Source organism: Maudiozyma barnettii, assembly GCF_903064755.1.
Source record: "Maudiozyma barnettii strain CLIB 1767 genome assembly, contig: KABA2_04, whole genome shotgun sequence".
NCBI classification, from domain to species: domain Eukaryota; kingdom Fungi; phylum Ascomycota; class Saccharomycetes; order Saccharomycetales; family Saccharomycetaceae; genus Maudiozyma; species Maudiozyma barnettii.
The window spans coordinates 555,330-578,315 of NW_024545241.1; the positions used below are offsets into that span (position 1 = coordinate 555,330).

General features: G+C 35.0%; 9 protein-coding genes across 9 annotated transcripts; 6 read left to right on the top strand and 3 right to left on the bottom strand.

The window, feature by feature from the left end:
• Positions 1-223: 223 nt before the first annotated feature.
• Positions 224-1,084, top strand: REX4 (putative 3'-5' exonuclease; the record flags this gene model as incomplete). Its single annotated transcript, XM_041550304.1, has 1 exon — positions 224-1,084. One exon carries the CDS (start codon positions 224-226, stop codon positions 1,082-1,084), a length of 861 nt encoding a protein of 286 aa, XP_041406238.1.
• A 147-nt stretch (positions 1,085-1,231) lies between these two features.
• On the bottom strand, positions 1,232-10,723 carry KABA2_04S05302 (RasGAP domain-containing protein; the record flags this gene model as incomplete). The annotated part of the gene is made up of 1 exon (XM_041550305.1): positions 1,232-10,723. One exon carries the CDS (start codon positions 10,721-10,723, stop codon positions 1,232-1,234), a length of 9,492 nt encoding a protein of 3,163 aa, XP_041406239.1.
• Positions 10,724-11,561: 838 nt separating this feature from the next.
• AME1 (Ame1p) lies at positions 11,562-12,566 on the bottom strand (the record flags this gene model as incomplete). Its single annotated transcript, XM_041550306.1, has 1 exon — positions 11,562-12,566. The coding sequence occupies one exon, from the start codon at positions 12,564-12,566 to the stop codon at positions 11,562-11,564; it is 1,005 nt and encodes a 334-aa protein (XP_041406240.1).
• Positions 12,567-12,987: 421 nt separating this feature from the next.
• On the top strand, positions 12,988-14,286 carry NGR1 (Ngr1p; the record flags this gene model as incomplete). The annotated part of the gene is made up of 1 exon (XM_041550307.1): positions 12,988-14,286. The coding sequence occupies one exon, from the start codon at positions 12,988-12,990 to the stop codon at positions 14,284-14,286; it is 1,299 nt and encodes a 432-aa protein (XP_041406241.1).
• A 267-nt stretch (positions 14,287-14,553) lies between these two features.
• Positions 14,554-15,378, top strand: MET8 (bifunctional precorrin-2 dehydrogenase/sirohydrochlorin ferrochelatase MET8; the record flags this gene model as incomplete). Its single annotated transcript, XM_041550308.1, has 1 exon — positions 14,554-15,378. The coding sequence occupies one exon, from the start codon at positions 14,554-14,556 to the stop codon at positions 15,376-15,378; it is 825 nt and encodes a 274-aa protein (XP_041406242.1).
• A 426-nt stretch (positions 15,379-15,804) lies between these two features.
• Positions 15,805-17,430, top strand: SDS24 (Sds24p; the record flags this gene model as incomplete). Its single annotated transcript, XM_041550309.1, has 1 exon — positions 15,805-17,430. The coding sequence occupies one exon, from the start codon at positions 15,805-15,807 to the stop codon at positions 17,428-17,430; it is 1,626 nt and encodes a 541-aa protein (XP_041406243.1).
• A 388-nt stretch (positions 17,431-17,818) lies between these two features.
• Positions 17,819-19,554, top strand: HPC2 (Hpc2p; the record flags this gene model as incomplete). Its single annotated transcript, XM_041550310.1, has 2 exons — positions 17,819-17,840; positions 17,924-19,554. The coding sequence occupies 2 exons, from the start codon at positions 17,819-17,821 to the stop codon at positions 19,552-19,554; spliced, it is 1,653 nt and encodes a 550-aa protein (XP_041406244.1).
• A 152-nt stretch (positions 19,555-19,706) lies between these two features.
• YBP1 (Ybp1p) lies at positions 19,707-21,707 on the bottom strand (the record flags this gene model as incomplete). The annotated part of the gene is made up of 1 exon (XM_041550311.1): positions 19,707-21,707. The coding sequence occupies one exon, from the start codon at positions 21,705-21,707 to the stop codon at positions 19,707-19,709; it is 2,001 nt and encodes a 666-aa protein (XP_041406245.1).
• Positions 21,708-22,270: 563 nt separating this feature from the next.
• ATG12 (Atg12p) lies at positions 22,271-22,813 on the top strand (the record flags this gene model as incomplete). Its single annotated transcript, XM_041550312.1, has 1 exon — positions 22,271-22,813. One exon carries the CDS (start codon positions 22,271-22,273, stop codon positions 22,811-22,813), a length of 543 nt encoding a protein of 180 aa, XP_041406246.1.
• Between the last annotated feature and the right edge of the window lie 173 nt (positions 22,814-22,986).

A 22,986-nucleotide genomic window follows, 5' to 3' on the forward strand; every position in this document is an offset into this window, starting at 1 on the left:
GAGCGAGCTCATTTTGTCTCGTCCCACGGTTAAAGAAAATTTTCAATGTTTTTAGCGATGACTTTGAAATGACAAGCGCTGAGTTCACTTAATGATTGATTGATTTTGAAGCTACAGATGAATATATAATCTGTCTTTTATAAATTTAATTTCGGATTTCATATATATTTATATTTGGTATACATAGTAATAAAAATTTAAAGAAAACATTGATTCAGCAGCCATGGCTCTATCATCTAACTGGTTAAAACTCCAAGAGGAAAATAATAAATCTAAATCTAAGAAACAATTCAAGAATACCACTTCCAAGAAAGTTACCAAACCACAGAAGAAGAATCATGACTCTTATAAGAGAGATGAGAGAATTGCCAAGAAGCCTAATAAAATTATGAGTATGGTTTATTCTATGAATGACGCCATAGCTCAGCATAAAGAAAATAAAAGAGATGGTAAAGCCTTTGAATTTAAGTCTGAAAGCAATAAAGATGAGGGTTCATCTGAGAGTGCGCCAGCTAATTTTGATGGACTCCCACAAGACAAAAAATCCAAAGAAATAGGTAAATTTGTTGCTATGGATTGTGAGTTCGTTGGTATTGGTCCAGATGGTAAAGATTCTGCCCTAGCTAGAATATCAGTAACGAATTTCTTTGGACATGTTATAATAGATGAATTTGTTAAGCCAAGAGAAGTAGTAACAGATTGGAGAACGTGGGTTAGTGGTGTGAAGCCACAACATATGAAGAATGCAATTTCTTTCAAGGAAGCACAAAAAAAATGTGCAGAAATTCTAGACGGAAGAATATTAGTCGGACATGCAATTAAACATGATTTAGAAGCTCTGTTACTGTCACATCCAAGATCGATGATCAGAGATACAGCCAAACATCTACCATTCAGAAAGGCGTACGCTATGGGTAAGTCGCCAAGTTTGAAGAAACTTTCAAAAGAAATCCTAAAGATTGACATTCAAGATGGTCAACATTCATCAGTAGAAGATGCAAGAATAACCATGATGATATACAAGTCAGACAAAAAAGAATTTGAAAGATTACATAGAACAACATTCAACAACGAATCTAAATAAATTTAGTTAAAACGTAACTATAAAAGTATTTTATTTTGTATAATAATAGACACAATTCAGGGCATATTTTTCATAGATTTTTTACATAAAAAATGTTCTTAAGTATGTAAACAGATGTATGACTCTATATATTTTTAGTTAATATATCTAAGTTGGACAGGCCAATCGAGCTATAAGCATTGTAATAGCTTTCTTTGACGTAAGTATAAAGTCTAAATCCTGAACAAATTTCTCCTTCAGTTCATCTTGGTTTCTCTCAACTAATTGTGAATGTAAAATAATATCCAAACCTGTATCCTTTATTCTGTCAATAGATGTCGTATTGCATTGGTTAAAGTTGTGGAATTGAGAATATCTTACTACTTCTCCCATAATTTGGAAAATAATTGGAATCCATTTTGGATGGTGCTCTAAAGAGGTAATTCTTCTCATTTCAGTATTAACAGCTCCATAGAACCTGAATAAACAGATGGGTTCTCTATCTAACAATAATTGCATAACTAATAGTAATTTAAATTTTGTAGGTTCATCAATGTTCTTATTCTTGAAAATCATGGCACCCTGATATAGAGCATCATTTGATTGGGAAGTATCAGAGCATAACCATTCTTCAATAATTGTGGGGATCTTGCATTGTTCGTTTATTACAACCATACCACCATCATAACCAGCTGATTTTAGAATATTTCCAAATTGATCAGCATCGACGGTTAAAAACAATAAAAACATGTAAGATTTGAATTGGACAGCATCTGAAAACAATTGATATTCGTGGTAAGCATTCTTAAATAGGCCAATTAAACATTCTGTTGCATTTGCACGAATTGAAGGAATCGATAACCCTCTCGAAATAAATGCGACGATGATAGACACAAAATTGTCCTCCGACCATGTCACATTGTATGCTTTTTCAATCTGACAAAGAAATGGTTCCGCAAATTCTCTTGCATCAAGTAGTTCTTTTACTAACGTTTTCATTTCTGAGCCGTTGGCAAAATGATATTCATATAATCTTGAAGCACAATTAGACATAAAAATAAGCCCACTTTCAAAAATGGAGGGGTGGTCAGTATAGATCAAGCACATCGAGAGCCAAAATAATTTCATTAACAATGGGAAAGAAGGATCTAAACCCTGTACAATTTTACTATAAGCAAATGCGTGAGAAAGGACCATAAAGACATTATCTGTATTAACAATAGGCTCTGAAGTAACCCACATCGTTCTAACAAGTAAATTATTCAATAATTTAGTGGATGTATATGTTTTGCCGGCTATACCCAAAATCATCATGGCACGAGCTGATAAAAATGGATTGGATGTAAACACCAGTTCGCTCAAGTACTTCTTATACTTTGAACGCCATTTATAAGTTTCATAAGGAGCAGGACCGTCCATTAAAAGGAGAATTTTAGTCACGAAGCTGTCTAGAATATTAAATTTAATAGAGAATGAACCTGTTGAAAAACTTGGAAGGATATCACCTTTGTACTGGCTGAATCCAAAGATATACTTCAGTTTGTATGTTGCAAAGTCACTTGTTATGTCATCAAGTTGTTGTTTCTTTTCACTTGGTAGTATGGAATTAATAGATAGAGAGTTGCAAACATTCATTAGCAACTCGAAGATCAAGGTCCGTAATTCAATAGGTCCAATATCAATCAAAATTGAGATAACAAAAAGTACATCAGGTAAAAACATCTGAACCAACAATGTTGATTCGAAAAATAAAAATGCTGTAATATGCACCAATATTTTCAACTCAGCCCAACTCTGATTGGTTGTATCAAATTTTAAAGTAGGGAGAGTGTGTTTTACGGTGTCTAGAAGCCTTTCAACTACTTCGGTTGCAAGTCCCACTGTTGGGAACCCAGTTAGAAGATCTGTAATTCTAGTCCAATCCTTATTTTCTGAATCCCTTTCTAGACAATGGCCCATTATCTCAGTAACAATTAGTTTTGCTAATCTTCCATCTGTAATTAGAGGAAACCAGATTTCATTAAGATATAAAGACGTGAAGGCAGGCTCGGAAAGGGATAATTGAATTAATGATCTAATGATTTTTGACGTATTCTCATCTCCGTTTTCGTCATCTCCAAGATAAACATAGCCATATAAGTTATCAACCCAGTAAGAAAGGAAACTAATAACTTGAGGTATATATTTCTTTGGGATATAATCATTTTCTATCCCCTCTAAAATATATTTCCAACAGTGATTTGTAATTTCAGGATGATACGTCGCGAGTGATTTAGCCATGTTAGATAGGAAAATTGTGGCATTTGATGGAATATACACTGCTGGTGTTTTATGAAAATGAGAACCTAAATTTAATTTGAATGCCCTTTCTGCAGCGGCCAGCAAGTTATATGAGTGCGACTTAACAACATCATCAGGTGTGAATAAGCCTACTATGGTTACCAGTAACAAATGACCTATCATATCATTTCTTTCATCTGAATGTTGTGCAATATCCTGCACATCTATAGGAGCGACAATTGTTTCGTCCGGTACATATTCAAATTCTTCCCTAGATTTAGCATACTCAAACATTTTCATAATTTCCAAAAATTTGGTACTACAAAATATCAATCTCTTACCGCTAGTGAGGTTGATCGTAAATTCGCCAGTAACCCCTGTAATACTGGATACATCAGTTAGTACAACATCAGCAACCTTGTAGACTTCATTGATCTTTACATCAACTATTTCATTTAATTGCACTAATTTAAATTTCTTTGGTGTCTCATGTAGAATTTGGAAATACTGGTTACCTAATTTCATCGAAACAGGCGATAGACGGTTATTATTTTCGTCATACATCATAATATTATGTAATGATATACGCACATCGTCCATAACTTGCAACCCTTCACAATCAATCTTTAAATATTTAAGTAAGTCACCATCCGAATTGGTATTTCTAAATTCGTGAGGGACTTTATGAGCTAGATACACATTATTCTGATCAAATATTTGTTCCCATTGTTTTAGGAAATCGTCATTCACATTAATGATATAAATACAGGCGCAATTTTCTGGAACAAATTCTGGGAAAATGTTGTTCATAATGATAACAAATTTCGTAAAATCAAAGGATGCTTCTTCATATTCGGTACAATCAAATAATAAGTAATGTTTGGATGACCATATCCTAGTATACAGTTGTATTAGTTTGAAAACTACGGTTTCGAGCTCTACACCAAACTCTAGCAACTTTGCCATAGAAACAGTCAAGATAGGAACACCATCTGAAGCGAGTAATTCTCTGACAAACGTCTTATCTGAACCAATTTGTTTATATTTTTTAAATGCAAACCTACTCATAAATTCATATAGTTTTGGATATTCGGGACCCAGTTCCTTGATGTTTTCTGGGATTTCATTTTTATATTCAAATTTCGGTTCCCCTAGACGACCCAATGCTTCGTCAAACATTAATAACGTTTTTGATAAGAATGGAATATTATCTGTTAATTTAATATTAGATAAGATGCTCCTTCTAACATTTATACCATCTCTGTATATGTATTGATGGAAAAATCCATAATCAAATGGTATTGGATCACCATTCATTCTAACCTTGATATCTATTTCACGTTCTGGATTGCAAACATCTTGCAAAAAGCAAAACATTTTTTTGCTACATTCCTCAAAGAATTCCATTTTAGATTTAAGGATTGGCCATTTAATAAGGTAATCAGATTTATTAGCAAGACCTTGTATGCCTTTAGCTAAAGATAAGAGCAGTCTCTTTTGATGAACCGATGGAACACCTATAATATTTTCTGTTTCTGGACTGACTATAGCAGGACAAATCAACCTTAAGAATATGAACGACCCAACAGCAACCAAGCCATAGCCGGGAAATCTCTTTTGAGCTTCAATATAAATGGATTGCGAAATATAGAAAAATTCCTTGGGCATATCACCGATGGAGTTAACTATTACATCAATAATAGAGGCAAAATAGCGTACAAAAAGATCGATCTTCTCAGTTGCCTCTGGATCATCCGAATTAATTTTTTCAATTTCAACAGATTTGTTTTCGTCCATAATATTTTGTAAAGTCATTCTGAGAATGTTAATTAAATAGTGATAGCCTTTATCTTTGGCAAGCAATGCTAACGATCTAGTGGCACAACTGTTTCTTCTCAAAATATCAGATGGTCTTGTTGAATTTTTAATTTCATCCTTAATTAATTCTGAAATAATAATATGTGATGCATTCCTAGTCTCAAAAGCGTTCACCAAAACGGCTGTATATTGGTCAATATCATTCACTGGACATGATCTTGAACTGTAAATTGCAAGTTCGGAGTGCTGAATTGTGTATAATAGCATAGAGTCTATGGTATGCAAACGTTCTTCTTCTAGTTTTCTGTTATCAATTGGATATCTGGATAAAATATTTGTAAATACATTCAAAAAAGCGATCTTAATATTTTTATTATATGAATAACCCATTGGAAGAGTAAATTGTACACTAACTTCAGTGTTCGCCTTGGATATATTAGTTAAAGCTAAAATAACATTTTCATTCAGTAGCGTCATCTTGTGTTTCACGGTGACTGGACAATCTTGTAGATCCATACTCTTTTTTAAACCTTTTAGGAGAACGTTAAAGTATTTACCAAAGAAGACCACCTTAGATCTGTTCACCTCATCTGCAGACCCCGACCAAAGTACTTCAAGGGGAAGATTTTCTGTCAAGTAGGCGATGGCCTTGGAAGATTCAATTGCGGTATCAATATATAGGTAGTCCATATCTCTTGTTTCTAAATTCATTTCTCTATGAGGTCTGGCAAGGTTTTCTAAATCGTATTTTTTCTGGATTGACATACGGAACCATGATATTACCAATTTTAGCCATTTATTTTTTAAGCAATAATGATGTTTGATCGCAAGTGCCTCCTCTGATGTTTGGATTGCTTTGAACATCTTTGACATGTGAATCACAGATTTGTAATATTTTGGAGCGTTTGGATCCATATTTTTCACCACCACGATCAATCTATCAATAACATCAATGATATTGGTAGAATATACAATCATGATATCTCCAATGTCTTCTCTTCTTAATATTGTTCTAATGATGATAATAATTTGTTCTAACAAGACAAAAGACATTTCATTTTGTTTAGCACATAGATCGACATTAGTAATTTGATTAATATGGTTTCTTAAGTGGTTGAATAAAACATTTAGGGAATATGGATGTAACTCTAAACTGATAATATCTCTAGCATTTTCTCTGGTTAAAAGATCTACATTGTTTAGCCATTCACATTGTTTGCTGATAAAATAACTAAAATCATTTCTCAACGTGGCTACTACCTCATCGTAGTTAATGTAAGATGAATCTAGTTCATCAGCTACAGTTGCTGATATAGAGTTGCCACTGATTGTACGGAGGAAAACACCAGACACGGCTGATAGAATACCTGCAAGATTTCTAAACTCCCATAATTTCTTCCTATTTGTCTTCTTGTCGGATTTTGTGTAATGATACCATTTTTTGAACATTTTATCGACACAATCTAAAATAATAGCATCCGGCTTACTTCTCAGCATCAGAATAGCATTTCTTACACGCCTCTGGAAAGCAGTAGCACCAGAGGTTGCAAATGCATTGTCTTTCAAAATAAAATCTGATAGAGTGCATTCATCATTAAGTGCATCAGGATAATGTTCTTTATAGTTTTCAATCAATTTATGGAATTCAATATTGCCCGCAATAATTAGTTTCTGAACCTTTGGATCGTTGCAATAAAAGGAAATTAATAGGGCTCTTCCAACGGTACCATATAGAAGCGGAAATGTGGATGTTTGAACCTCAATGGCTGCAGCTTCAACTCCAGCACCTTGTGATGACTTCATTAAAGACGAACGCAGTTTCAGATATTTTATTAATATATCTAGCAAAATAGCACGCTGCTTATTCGAAAGATTTAGATTTAGCAACTCGACCGCAAACAAACTTGCTGTATGACTGCAAATCAACAGATAGCCTTTAATTGTCATAGCAGATTTGTTTGATCCATATTCGTTGATGTATTCTAATAAAACATTCATAAATAATTGAGCGCTTGAATGAAGGGCCTCATCAGCTTCCAAAACAGAAACAAAGACAGGTTTAATAATATTGTGGAAATCTTCCGCAACCCAATCCAGATTTGGATTCTTATCGTGAGGTAGGATGAAGTAACTTGTCATCCTCTTAAAGGTATTTAATATATTGATAGTGATCTGTTTACCGTAAAGGAAATTTGTGGTGGTCTTGATATCAACATCTTGCGCTGCTAAATTAACTTGGGAGGTAGATAGCTTCATGTTTGGTCCATTAGATTCCTCTGAATATCTTCTTAATCTCCCCAATGTTTGTTTAACTAACGGTTTAACATTTCTTTGTAATGGTGTAGACGTTGTGGAAGTCATTAATTGGGAAGAAATAGATGGTGTTTTAGAGCTATCACCCATCGATGTAAAATTATTTGTATCTGAGACATTTTCATTGGTATACATCGACAGTGGACTTTTGCTTCTGTTTAATGCATTTGGGAAAGCTGCCCTCCTTGCTCTGGGTGATATGATCTGACCTGTACTGGAGGTTAAAACACTACTTGAATCATTGGCAGTATTAATAGACGAGGATGCAGATCTGTGCATTGAATTAGGAGACCAATTTATTTCGATACCACCATCATCAATGTCTACTGCACTTTCAAAGGCTTGCAGTAAAGATTCGTCGGATGGAACATTGGAAGGGTATTTGGTCTTGCCGTTTAGAGCATTCCTTTTGATTCTCATCCCATTTTTATCAAGTATCGTCCCATTCAGGATAGCTGTAGCAATTTCAGTAATATCATCATCTAATGTGGATATATTTTTCAATGTAGCCTCTGAACCTAAGCGGAAAGATGATTTAAAGAAAGAAGATGTCTTGTACGCTATGTCTTTTTTCACTGGTTCCGGAAGAGGTAAACTGAAAAATACTCTAAAACTTTCAGTGTATAAATTGATTAATTGAAGATTCTGTGTATCCAAACATTTTTGCATATTTAATGATTTCATAAATTTATCATTTTCTAATTGTAAAGCAGCTGTAATGTATGTAACTTGTAATTGGAAATAAGAGAAAGCATTTCTTTGTAAACAATCTTGCAAAATATTGTTCGTTGAAATTCGTTTATCCCATCCATCACCAATATGGAGGTTAATACCCAATATCTGAGTTATTCTCTTAGAAAAAAGTACTGCAGGCAAATTTGGTTTATATTTGGCAACAGATGCACTTAATGAATATAAGGAAATTATTGACATGATCGAATCAAACTGAGCCAGCTCAGATGACGGAGTCACTTCTGTAATGTTCTTAATTATTAAATCGACATATTTAATAGTCTTCTTTCTTGAAAGTTGTAGAGCTTTCAATCTTCTTAATCCCGATGTAAAATGTTTCATATGCAAATTTCGATCTCTATCGATATGCGGTGCACTTTCATCCTCTTTGGTAGATGAGGAAATTTTATCCTTCGATTTAATTTCTTCAATATGTTTGAATGATTGTGTATTGATTTCTGTAAATACTTCGGTGTCCAACATTAATAATGTAGTCAAAAAATTTAAAACTGCTGTATGTGGTAATGATTCATTGTCACTGAAATGATTGTATAGATCTAGTATATTTTCCACATGGATGACATCAGTTTGTGTAATGTCCTTAGTGTCTTCCATTGTATTCAAAGCGTGTATGTGAGACATATCATTCACCAAGCTATTTGATGAGGCACTGCCACTTCCAGTTGCAGATGTACTCCTTGAGTAAATACTTTCGTTGGCACCACCATTTAAGGAGCTACTAATACTAGGATTGCTAGAGTTATAGTTTGAGTTAGAAATCTCACGCCTTGATTCATTAACAGATGCCAAGTTGTTCAAGGTCACCCGTGACCCTGAATTATAAGTATCATAATTGTTGTTGTTATTATTATTATTTGATGGTATTCTGCTCTGGAAATATTGATTAATGTCTGTTGAAGAATGTTTTGGAGAGTTCAGTAAAGATAATGCAGTAATGGTTGGAGTATTTGATATGATTGGTGATTGTCCAGATTTTGATAAAGGAGTGATATTCCCACTGTTCGATGACGATGACCGTCTCTTTTTTAAAGTGTCTGGTCGACGTAATTTATCTTGTTCCACGCTGTTTAATGAAGTGGAAGATGAGGATGTAGAGGATGAAGATACGGATGCAGATGCGGACGATGGTGATACAATAGGAATATGATTTGAAGTGTTACGAGTTGATAGTAATGATGATGTTGCGTATGCTGATGTCGAGGTTGAAGTCGATGATGCCGATGATGTAGGTACTGTGGCAGATGTATTATTGTTATTGTTATATGAAGTATCCGATGCTCTAGTCAAAGGAATTGACGATAAATTATGAGTAGCTGTCAGCATATTACTCACGTTGAATGATGAATATACATCATCGAATAAGTTGTTTACCGAAGTACTCAATGCTCTCATTGTTTGATCCTGTTTTGTTAGATTATAACTCTTCAATTTTTGATAAGTTTGTAAATATTCCGCTGGTCTTGCCATTATCCAAAACAATAGAGTGCTGGAGGCAAAATATAATACCAAATGACTAAACACTGGTCTTTTCATGTTGTTTAAAAATGTCACTAGATCCAAATATCTCGATATGATCTTTTCATCCAAATAGACGTAACCTATCAATTCTACATTCTGCACATATTTCATATCACTTGAACTGGAGGGGTTCATTGTCAGTGGTTCCTTCAGATTTTTATTTATAAAAGTCAAATATTGTTCAGGGTTTGTTGCTGATGAAAACCTTAGTAGACGACCTAATGCAATATCTATCATTGCCAAAATCTTGTGATCTGTCCTTTTCCTTAAGAAAGATTGATACTCCGGTAATATCTTTTGGAAGATTGTATTATTTGATGTTGAAAATAGATGACTACACATATTCTTCATAACTTTCAAATTTCTTACATGGGATCTTAATTTCAAACAAGTTTCCATTAATCTGTTTGCGATATGTTTCTTTAATGGTACAGGTGAAGTTTCATGAAATCCTGGTTCTACAATCGAATACCCAATTGCAGAATTTGCAAAAATCTTATTTTGAACGTCTATGTATATATCGCTATTGTCACTATTGCTTTTATTCTGATTGGTTTTATAAACTTCATAGGATTTCATCTTTGGAACTGTACTTGATTCCAAATGGTCCCAATAATATTCCACTACATCACATAATAATCTTAATAGGACCAATATTGAATGGATCGATCCTGTGGAAATCTTAGATGAAATGATTCTATGATCTTTAGTGATCATATCTATTGCATTTAAAGTGTTTTCAATGATATCATTAACGTTTGATGAGATTGCAATATTCATAATCACTGATCTACAAGAGATATACAACTGATCCTTCTCAACATCTAAATACGTTTCAAAATGGGACTCCACTGGTAGCATTGGGTATATTCTCTCCAGGTACAAATGGTTCACTAGTGGAACATTCCCATCATTACTATTATTATTGTGATCTTCTTGTTGCTCGTTCCTTTCGTGAGCGTTTTCCGTTGTAGACATATTTATGTTCAATTATTTTGAAAGTGTTGCTTGTTTGGTAATGCAAAAAATAGAATATGCTTATATCTTGTTACTTAATCGAGTTATTAATCTTGTGGAAATACTAGGAACGATGAAAGTAATAAAGCAAAGACAAAAAAAAGTAGTGTACTAAGACACTGGTTTGGTTTTTTTTCTAATTCTTTTTCACTTAACGTTGTATGTAACCTCTCACTAATTAAGCTATACTATACTATATATATTAACCGTTGTTGTAGTTCTCTATATATCAAGATAATGGTAGTAGTCATTTTTGACAAACAAATTTGCTTAACTAATTCTGGTGTAGTCCCTCTAGCTGTGTTAATTTGTATATTATATCATATTGCCTAACAAAAAATTTTCGTTTATTTTCCTCGCAGTGAGAAAATAAGAAGTGCTGCTGTTTCTGCGCTTCCTGTCTCGTTTCTTTTATCTACAGTGCGACCCTTTCCAACTGCAACAACTGTTGGCAATAGGCAGAGAGAGACAGAGAGAAACGGTATCCATCATTTGGTATTCTCGTTGTGGTAGTTGTTGCTGGAACGGGTTGGTAGATAGACCACCGAGTATGGAACTCGAATGGGATGTGAGGTGAGGGCTGCAAGTAACGCAAAGATTTGGCCGTTTTGGCTGCATGCCTGCGTACTGTTCTTTATTTACGTTCTTGCATGCAGCAAGGTTTTATACCAGTGGAACAACTTATATTATATATATATATGGTTGTTCCGGTACGTGATTTGCAAAGTAGGCACTCATATATATATATATGTATATGTCTATGAGTATATTTATGTATGCTACGTATATATGTATGCTACTATTTGAGTTGTCCTCGTAACTTCTCATTGATACGTTCAAGTCTCGGAAGGATACCTTGGTGTGGATCTAATAACTTTATCACGGTATCTAATTTATCGACAGATTTGAAATCAGTATTGTTCCCTGATGGTTGGGTATTAAGTTTCTGCGATAATTGCTTCAAATTTTTGTTCAATTGCAATCTTTCATCTAGTTGTATTTGTTCTTGTTTATTCTTATGCCAATATTCTTCATTTGTCATCACTTCAGTGATTTGACTTTTAATTTTAATTAATTCTAGGTTCAAGCTTTCTTTACGTCTCATGACACGCTTTAATTCCGTTAATAGTCTATTGTTAGCAGAATCAATATCCTTAATATCCCGAAGATCATTGTTCATACCATTTAATATCTTTTCAAATATTTTAAGATCTAATTTATACATCATCCGACGTACAACATCATGTTCATCCTTGTCAAAATCCAGATGTGCCTTTTTCATTAGATTATCTCGAAACAAGAAGTGGATCAATCTTTGTAACGTATCGATCCCTTTTAACGTTTGATCAGAGGTCATAAGTTGTTTATTCGTGTTGCCATCAAATGTTATCATTTGGTTACCAAGTGGATTCCGTTGGAATTTACTTCGTGGTGGGAGTCGGGATGGTACAACAAGTTCCTTAATATGATCATTAGTCAAATTTATTTGGAATCCATTGTTATCGTTGGCATTATAGTCGTAATCATCTATTGGAGGTAATGCTTCTTCTGTTTCTTGTGGTGGCATATCCATAGGATCCATCGGTATATGTGGCGGTGGTGGTGGCGGTAATGAATCCATACGAGATCGCTTCAACGGTGGCTCTCCCGTAGAGTCATTACGATATGTATCTATTATATTGTATGTATCGGGACTGTCTGTAAGTTTCATAGGAGTCCGGATCACTAATACATTATCCTCATCAATGGTCTTTCTTAAGTTAGATCCTCTCTGTCTGTACAGTATTCTTGTATCTCTGTTCATCATCGTCATCATTCACTGCTACACTGATTTTGTAATGTTCTCTCTATCTCTCTCAATGTCTCTCTCGCATTCACTGTATTATTAATATCAATCTGTTTATATATATATGTAGTCTTACTATTAGATAAAAAGGTAAACAAAATTGTTTGTTATTTTTCAGTTGCCGCGTCTCACTATTTTTAAAGGTCCATCGCCATATTTTGTTAGTATTAAAGTTCTTTCAGCTTATGACACTGTAGAATTGTGACGTCTGATAATGTTCAAGGGGGAGTAACGACGTTACCTTCTTTTGTTATTACTTAGTATATATGTGTGTATTGTAGATGGATCCTTGAAATTTTTACACTTGTGTTTTACCTTGTCTGGTTAAAGTAATTCACTTTTTCTTTTGTAATATTCCATCATTAGGGACTCATCCATAATGAACATTCCACAACCACCTAATTTTACAATACAAACTTCTTCGGACCCGCCACAGACTCTATGGATGGGAGATTTGGATCCACGATATGAAGAAAGTACAATACAATTCATTTGGAAGTATTATAACAAATCTGTAAAAGTTAGATTAATTCGTTCCAAGAAGAATCAATTGATTCCATGTACCTCTACAAACAAACAACCGGACTTACAAGATGGTTCAATCCATGTCAATGGAATGGAATTTTGGGATTCCAGCATAACACCACTACATCATGCAGGATATTGTTTTGTTGAATTTGAAACAACCAATGACGCAAAATATGCTCTATCATTGAATTCATTACCAATACCGAACATGTGGTTTGAAACAGAGACAAACAACAACGACCAAAGTGGGTATATGACCAACCCCAAATTGAGAAGAACATTCAGGTTGAATTGGGCTTCTGGTGCCACTTTACAATGTGGTGTATCATTAACGCCTGAATATTCTTTATTTGTAGGACATTTATCACCCACAGTGACAGAAGCAGACTTGGTAACTTTGTTTCAAATGAAGTATGAAAGTGTAAAGACCGCCAGAGTTATGACGGACCCCTTGACTGGTGAGTCCCGGTGTTTTGGGTTTGTTAGATTCGATAACCCGCAGGATAGAGACAATGCATTGACAGAAATGTCAGATATATATTTACAAGGACGGTGTATAAGAGTCTCCACAGCGTCAGGCAGATCCTCCAATCATTTCCCAGAGCCTCCTGGGTCACCAAGTGCCCATTCAATGTCGCCTTCGTCCCCTTTGTCTCCATTACAGCCCAATATCCCAATGCTATTACCAACTAAATCTCAAGCGTCAATAGGACTGTCTCCAGAGGAAGAATACAAGATATCAGTTGCTACAGCCCAACCATTATTGATGCAAACTGCAATGCAACTGGTTCAACGACAACGACAACAATCCATAGAAAAAGGGTTCGTTGGCAGAAATGGGGAAGGGCCAAGTAAGAACACCACACTATTCATCGGTGGCCTAAATAGAGATATCGCGGAATGGCAAGTCCAGTTATTATTCAGACCATTTGGCAATATCTTTTCTATTAGAATCCCACCCTTACGTGGTTGTGGGTTTATTACATATTTCAATCAGTTAGATGCACAGGCTGCAATGATTGGAATGCAAGGTTATGTAGTGGACGGACATCGAGTAAGACTCGCATGGGGGAATACACCTATTGCAGACTTTCCAGAGTACGAAGATATTGTTAATTTATTAGGAGCCACTTTAGAACGAAGATATTAAAAATATGATTTTAATCTTCTAATCCTCTCTTGCAGTCACATGAAATTTCGCCTGCCTGTCTCTTTCCCCCATTTATCTTCTAACTTACACACTTTCCACAAATAATTTTTCAGTCATCAGAAAAAAGGTTCAACTCATATATGAATATATAAAGGACGTATACAGAACAATAACAAACAAACAAACATATATCTCTATATGTCATCACGTATTCTTCTTGTCTAAGTAGATAACCAGTACGAACTATATTATTATTTTTTACGAAGAATGTTATCTTTACAATTAGCTCACAGATTAGAGAACCGTCATGTTTTATTGATTGGTGCAGGTGATGTTGCAGTAACAAGAATCCCCAAATTGCTACCCACAGGTTGTAAATTAACTATTATTTCACCAAGTCTTCACGACAAGATACGAGCCACTTTCCCATCAGAATGGCACGATGGTATTCCGTTGGGTGGGGTGATCACAAATGAACATTGGAATAGTCAAATACAACAGAGTTATCGGGTGGTAAACGATACTTACAGACAAGAACAACTCGATTTGGAACCAGCTTGGTCCCTGATATTAGTATGCATCAGTGATCATGACGTCTCTAGACAAATATATGAAGATGTTGTTGCGAAATATGGCTCTGCACAAATGATCAATGTAGCAGATGTCCCGCCACTATGTAACTTCTATTTCGGTGCAAATGCTACATTGGCACAGGGTAGATTGCAAATACTAGTCTCCACCAACGGATTAAGTCCTCGGTTTAGTGCTTTGCTAAGAGACGACATTGAACAAAGATACGATTCACAAGCTGGACAACTTGATCTGGCCATTGACAAGCTGGGCCAATTGAGATCCAGAATCAGAGTAATTGCGTGTAACACAAACGACGTGGCATTCCGTATGAACTGGGTGAAACTAGTCACAGATAGGTTTGGTCTAGCGTACTGTCATGTCATGGATGTAGAGAAACTGAGCCATTTGTTCACTCAGATGTACAACGACGCAACACTGCAGACAGTAACACCCGTAGCAGTCACAGACAGCGACCTCCCCTCCCACGACTACATGTTGCAACACTATTCCCAACTGTAAGTAAACGATATAACCTCTCTTTATATATGTTTCTATATCTCATCTTGAATATATTCAAATGAACCTGCCTCCCCATGCTTCCCCACGCCCAAAAGAAGGGGCAAACGAAATATTTGCGGCGACGAGCGAGAAAGCAAAGCAAAGGAAAGGGGGGGGGAAGTTAGAGGGGAGGAAGGAAGCAAACTAAGAACAATATCATCAACATCAACAACAAAGGAAGGTCGATGGAGCTTTGCTACTCCTCTGTGATTACACCCCCTCTTGGTCTTGTGCAATAACGTTTTCCAGGAATATATACATATATATATGTATATATGTATATGTATATGTGTTTGTCCATTGTGATCTACTACATCTAACTTTACAACTGCATTATTTTTAGTGATCATTCTTGCCCTCCCCTAAGTCACCCATCCGCATTACAATATGTCGAACCAGAACAACTCAAACTTAACTACCCCAAGTCAGGGGAACTCCACTAACGTCTCCAGACATGCCTCCATCGTGGAGATGCTGTCCACTCCACCTTCGGTCCAGCCAATAGGAACTACTGGATCTTCCAACGCAGCCGGTGTTGGAGCTAACGTAGGTGGTGGTGGTCCAACGATCAACTTCCAAAACTACTCAATGGGTGGTAATGGTGTCGATGAACAAGTCGTTGAAGAAGAAGACGATGAGGCTATGGATGAGGCTGTGCCGTTAGAGAAGACTACTTCTCAAAAGACCTCTCAGACTATAACGACTGAACATAATCAACAATGGCAATTCATCAAATTATCTCAATTAATTGAACCTAAGAAATTGATCTTCATCCCTGCTTCAGCTTCTGTAGAAGAATCTTTTAACACTTTGGTAAAACACCATTTGAATTCTATCCCTGTAGAGACGGTTCCAGGGGATATGAATTGTTTAACTTTTGATTATAACGATTTAAACTCATATCTGTTACTCGTCCTAAATAAAATTACCATTGAAAATAAACAGATCATGGAAGATTGTCAAAATGGGAAACCTGTCCCAGTAGGTGAAATTGTTAAATTGACTCCAAAGAACCCCTTCATTAAAATTGCAGAAGATGAAACTTTATCTGCAGTAATGGGTATCCTGGGTTCAGGGGTACATCGTGTAGCAATCACCAATAATGAAATGACAAAAGTGAAAGGTATTTTGTCCCAACGTCGTTTAATTAAATATCTTTGGGATAATGCAAGAAAATTCCGTAATTTGGAATCTTTATTTAATTATACTTTACAAGATTTGAAAATTGGTGTCTTGAATTCAAATGCAAAACCAACCTCTAGACAATCCCGTGTCATTTCAATCAATGGTGAAGAACCTTTGATCATGGGTCTATACAAGATGTTCATGGAAAGAATCTCATCTATTGCAGTCGTTGATAATCAATACAATTTGATCGGTAATATCAGTGTCACAGATGTCAAACATGTTACCAGAACCTCACAGTATCCATTATTACACAAGACTTGTCGTCATTTCATCTCTATTATCCTAAACTCAAGAGGTTTAGAGACAGGTAAGGATTCTTTCCCAATTTTCCATGTCTATCCAAATTCCTCTTTAGCAAGAACTTTAGCAAAATTAGTTGCAACAAGATCTCATAGATTATGGATTGTTCAACCACCAGAGTCTGCACAAAATTCTAACATGTCAGTTTCATCATCTCAGGATTCTCAACAACAACAACCTGGCGGTCCTCAAATCGGAGATAGCTCTGGTCCTCAGACACATCACAACTCACATACTCATTCTCATCCACATTCACATGGATCCAATGCTAATAAATCACCTTCACCACTATTGACCGCAGTAGATGATCCAATTGCGCCATCAATTCCACAATCAGGAGTAGCAGCCTCGGCTGCTGCTGCTGCTACTTCGTCACCTAACCTGTTCGAAAAAGAATACCGTACCGGTAAGCTTATCGGCGTTGTATCATTAACTGACATCATCAGTCTATTTGCAAGAAGACAAACCGAATTCACTCAAGTAGATCCGCAGACAGCAAGAAGACAAAGAGGTAGTATTGTGTAAGGAAGATTAAAGAAACAATAATTTTGTTGCTGTTGTCGTTTTTGTTCTGTGCAAGTGGAATACAATCACCTCCACTTTTTTATACTGTACACAAATCAATTTTGAGAACTTATTCTGAATACATTTTGTCCATCTCTAGAACTGTTTTTTTCTTTATATAATTAGTATACTTATTATCTTTAATTATCATTATCATTATTTTATATACATATATAAGTATCTTCATCATAAATAGAATTGAAATCTGTTAAAGAATAATTAAAGACAAGAACAAAAAAAATATACTGAGATCGCATATAAGAAAATATATAAACGATTTTAAAGAGATAAACAAGCAAATCAACAAATCAACAAACAAGATAAAGAAGCAAAATAACAGTAACTGAATATGGCTAACTCGGATCAGGAAGGTACGTTCTAGAATTATTATAACCTATTTTAATTTGTATTAATTTATTTCTGTTCTATGGACAAATATACTAACAAACCACAGTCATAGTAATCGATGATTCAAACGATCAGTCACCTAAAATAGCAACACCAAAGGTGGATACACCAAAGGTGGATACACCAAAGGAGATAACTTCTAAACCAGCTACTTCAAAAGCGTCAACTCCTAAGGTTGCTTCGCCAGTTACTTATAACCCTATTTCTAACGCGATTACCTCACATATACAAGCATCTCAGAAGAGTTCACAACCAAAGAAAACAGTAGAGACGTCTAAGAAAATGCCAAATATTGCACAAGAACTAGCAATGAATAGGAATAACGCAAGAACTTTATCGCCTGGGGCTCCAACCTTTTCATCTTCACCGATAATTAAACCTTTAGTGGAAACAGTGGTATCTAGTTCAACGACGAAAGATGATGAGAACCAAACAAAGGTAAAATCAAAACCAAAACCTAGAAGTAAACCAAAATCAAAACCAAAACAAAAGCAAATTTCAACGAAAAAGATAACATCAACATTTATTACCAAGCCAGAAATAAATGAACCTTCTTCTCTCATGAGACAGGTGAAAATATCTTCGCTTCTATCATCAGATGAATTAAAAGTTGAGAATCCTACTTCGAGTTCAAAGGACTCGCCATTGATATCCTCACAGTCAAGTGTTTCGAAACTACTATCAACCCCCGAAAATATTCTGTCTACGTCTACTGCTATCCAAAAGAATGCCCCGTCAAACATAGTGCCATCCGTAAAGAAACCAACTACCTCTATTGCTCCTAAGAAATCACCTACATCAGTAACGAGTGGATCTCTTCAATCATCTACTACTGTTCCCAAAAAGAAAACTGTTACTGTAAGCAAACCTGTGTTGAAGAGAACTAAGAGTAATACTACAGCATCCGGTTCCAACCAAACATCTGGCCCGACGTCTAAGAAGAGTTTTACTTCTGGTGCTAGTAAAGCTTCTAAATCTAAATCTGCAACTTCATTAGACTCTATGAAGAAGAAGACGACAATTAAAAAGACCACAGATAATACTGATAAGAAAAAATTGGCGGATGGCTCTGCTACTGCCTCTCTTACAACTGCGAATCAAAGTCCTCCGGAGCACTCAAAATTGACCTTACCTCCAACTATCGATGTCCCTAACCTACTTTCTACGATCCCTTCAAAGTCTAAACAAAATAACGATAAAAATTCAACGATTTCTGTTGTCAATATTCCGTTGTATTCGACATCATCTAACGAATATCTTGATGAAAATGGAACTGTAACGTTTAATTTATTTAAGATATTGAAGGGAAATGAACCAAAACTTGACTCTAAAAGTGAGATGGAACTGAAACGTAAAAGATTATTAGACGAAGAGATAGAGGCAAAGGAAGCAATCACGGATATGGATGATGATGACGATATGGAGAACAATGATGATACGGAAAAGTCAGACGAACAACCTAAGAAAAAAGCACATCCTATGAAAGGTAAAAATCTTATCGGTAAATATGATTTCGAAGATCCATTTATTGATGATTCGGAAATGTTATGGGAAGAACAACGTGCTTCGACCAAGGATGGATTTTTTGTATTTTTTGGACCATTAATAGCAAAAGGACAAGCAGCTAGTTTTGAAAGAGCAGACGGGACTATGAAGAGAGGCGGCATAAAGAAATGAATTAAATATGCCTTCATATATGTATACCTGTTATGGTATCAAAAAATGGACTATTATAAGGTATGTATAAGTTTACTAAAAAATATTACATATAGTACATAAAAAGTTAATAATATATTACGTCGAATAAATAATTATCCATTATTTAGATGTTATTTTTCTTTCTCTAAGGTGTTGAGAGCACACCCAAGTTCTTTTTCAAATGACACTAATAATTTCTTATCCCACTTACTCTTAACTGATTTCATGAAGTCTGAATAATTTGTCACCAAATTGATGTCTGTCTGTTTACGATCTGGAGAAGCTGCAACCTTCATAGCATCCAATGCTAATTTGTCTATTATTTGCATTCTTTTCTTATTTAATTGAATGAAAGGGATCTCTTCAATGTCTAAAGATTTCATCTTAGCAATTAATTCATCTGTGTCATTTTTCTCGTCCTTCTTCTCATCGGTAGATATCACTTTTTCATTTCTTGACCTAGTTTTCATTATAAGATCACTTAACATCACCAGAACAGCAGATTTACCGTGAGGATATGGGAAATTCTTTAAAGTCTTTGTAATGAAAGAAAATGCTATATCTTCCTTTATCAAACAAAGAAGACGAGTCATTAATGTGAAATTAACCATTCGCATTTTACTATTAGTCTCCAAACAATTTTTCAATAATAATGTCTTTAATAGTACTTCAATAACGTACCCTTGAACCCTTGATAATTGCTCTTTTAATGCTGAACATGAATTGTGAGTTAAACTGACCCATAACCAGTAGCGACCAGTAGATTCAGTGTTCGTATTTTCATAAACTGGTGAATAAAATGATCTTGTTGTGAAATTCAAATATAGGAATATGGCATCATCTAACGATATTTCTGGTAATAAATGTTCACCATATTCTAAGTAATGGATACCTGATAATGATACAATACCTTCTGGAGCCATATATAATTTTTTACCATGTGCCAATTTCTGTAAAGCATATGAGTAAGAGAGTTTAAATACTACTTCCGATATGACATTTCTTGCTTCATCTGATGTTATTTCTTCATCTGGTGGTAAAGCTTGATATACTCTCTTGGATTCATTTAAACAAGTGATAAATTCTTTTTTCATATCGACGTCGACAGATAAAGCGAAGTTATAAAACCTACTTTGGCATTCAAATAGAGATTCATAATAATCCATAGATTGGTAAGGCATTCCACTAACTTTGCAAAAATATTTCGTTTCGCTTAACATTGCAGTATGTCTCAAACAACTGGATATAGAAAAGGTAGATAATCTTCTTAATAATTTCACTTGTAAGTCCTTTTCGTTCTTAACTATTTCATCTAATTGTTCTTGAGTTAAAGCTCCTTCTTCTTTCGTATCAACTTTTGCTAATACATCTTTAGGTACCTCCAATGGAACATAGAATGCACAGAAGCTATGAATACGACGCATCAATAAATTTGGATCTTGCATTTGGTCTGCAGTATGTAGGAGCATATTCTCAGTTGCAGTTACAACCAGACTCAAATATTTGGATGGGTACAAAGTACTAATACGTTTCAAAGTAGCACCAATCATTTCAAAAAGAATGTAGACTTTAAACCCGATAAAAAAGTCACCGGGGACCCTTTCGTAACTGACTTGTTGAAACTGAGAATCTTGTTCTGCCTCATCTTCTGTATCTATTTCGTACTCATCTTCTTCCTCATCAGAACTATCGATTTCTTTCTTTTCTTGTTTTGATTCATCAGCTTCAAATGCAGCGACCTCCTCGTCGTAGTTTAAGGATCCGAGTAATTCACAGCCAGTGTCCAAGGTTTCCTTTGGTAAACCACCAAGAGCAATCGAATTGAAACCAAGGATAATCGCAGTGGCAATCTGATCGTAACGTATAGATTTACGTATATCCACATTATTCTTGTTTAAAAATTTCATTAATTGGAATGGTAAATCCCAGCCAATTTGAGCCAAGATTTCTTTGTTATTCTCCAACAATTCTAACAAAGTTAAAAGAAATAGCCTCTTTTGAACTAATGAAACAGAATTAGCGCTGACCTTATCGACAAAGATTTCTATTATAGTCATAATAGCAACTGGGTCGTTCTCTTCGGACTCAAAGGCTTCCTGTAATTCCTTGCATATTTTTTTGACATTCAACATGTCCCCTATTTTCTGAATAGATGTGGCTTTTTCTTCTTGCTTAAAGTATCAATCTCTGTGGACAATTAGTTGTAAGATGATAGCGATATGAGGATTAAATCTTGTTGATATTTCTTTCTTTCTAGTAAAAGTTTTTATTTCAACTATATCAAATTGTTCAGCCAACCCATTCTTGTTCCTCCCTCAATCGAACTTTATTATGATTACTTCGCTGAAATTTTCAATTGCAAAACCGAAAAAATTTCAATCGGCAAAATGCGGCAAATTGATCAATTTCGGATTTTTTTGGCTTATATCATTACCACACCAACAACGAGGCACTATGGGTCCCAATGATTCATCTGTTGGTATTATCAACAGAATGGTTAGCTTTTTAGAAGTAGATATGCAACGACTTTGACCCTGGAAGGTCAATAGATTCGGTTTATGAAGGTAAAGGTGTATTTTTCATATGGTAAACTAACCAGAGCATTTTCTCAAGGAACTAAATTAGTGTGATAATGGACGTATAGTTAATTGCACCCGTCCATTCTTACCTACCCTTAAAAACAGAAGATTAAAATATGAGCAGAATAATTACAAGCGAAAGTGATACTGATAATGATACCGATTCTTCTAGGTCTTCAACTTTATCTCAATCATCTCACTCGAGCTCCTTAAGAGATGGCAACCGTCAGCTTAGCGTTATCGATTATTCTCCTTCCATTACTATGGAACGGAAATTGGAACATTATACCAGGAAACTATCTCAGGTTGGTCTCGGTGAGAAAGAGGATAGTTCCGTAAGTTCTGATAGTGAACTTATTTCTAGTAATCATCAAGTGTTACTTGACGATGAGGAATCTCTAGAGAAAGTACAAATTAAGTTTATACCTATTGGATCAATTTCTTCAATGGTACCGTCAGTGTTTAAGATTTCACAAGGTCAACCATTCTCAATGATCCTAGCATTTCTTACGAAGAAGTTGAAAATACAGTATGTACATTGTTATATTAATAATTCATTTGCACCAAGTCCCCAACAGAAAATAGGTGATTTATGGAAGCAGTTCAAAGTTAACGATGAATTAATAGTTAGTTATTGTGGTTCTGTAGCATTTGGCTAAAAATTATGTACATCTATATAAAGCATTTAGTGTTGAGTACCATTATTATTACTATTATTGTTATTAAATTAAATTAAAAGGTGGACATAAAAAGATTATACATATATTTGAATGTAGATAGAAAGAAACTTCCAATTTCAAACTTGTTATTTGTACAAATGATGGGAAGTGAC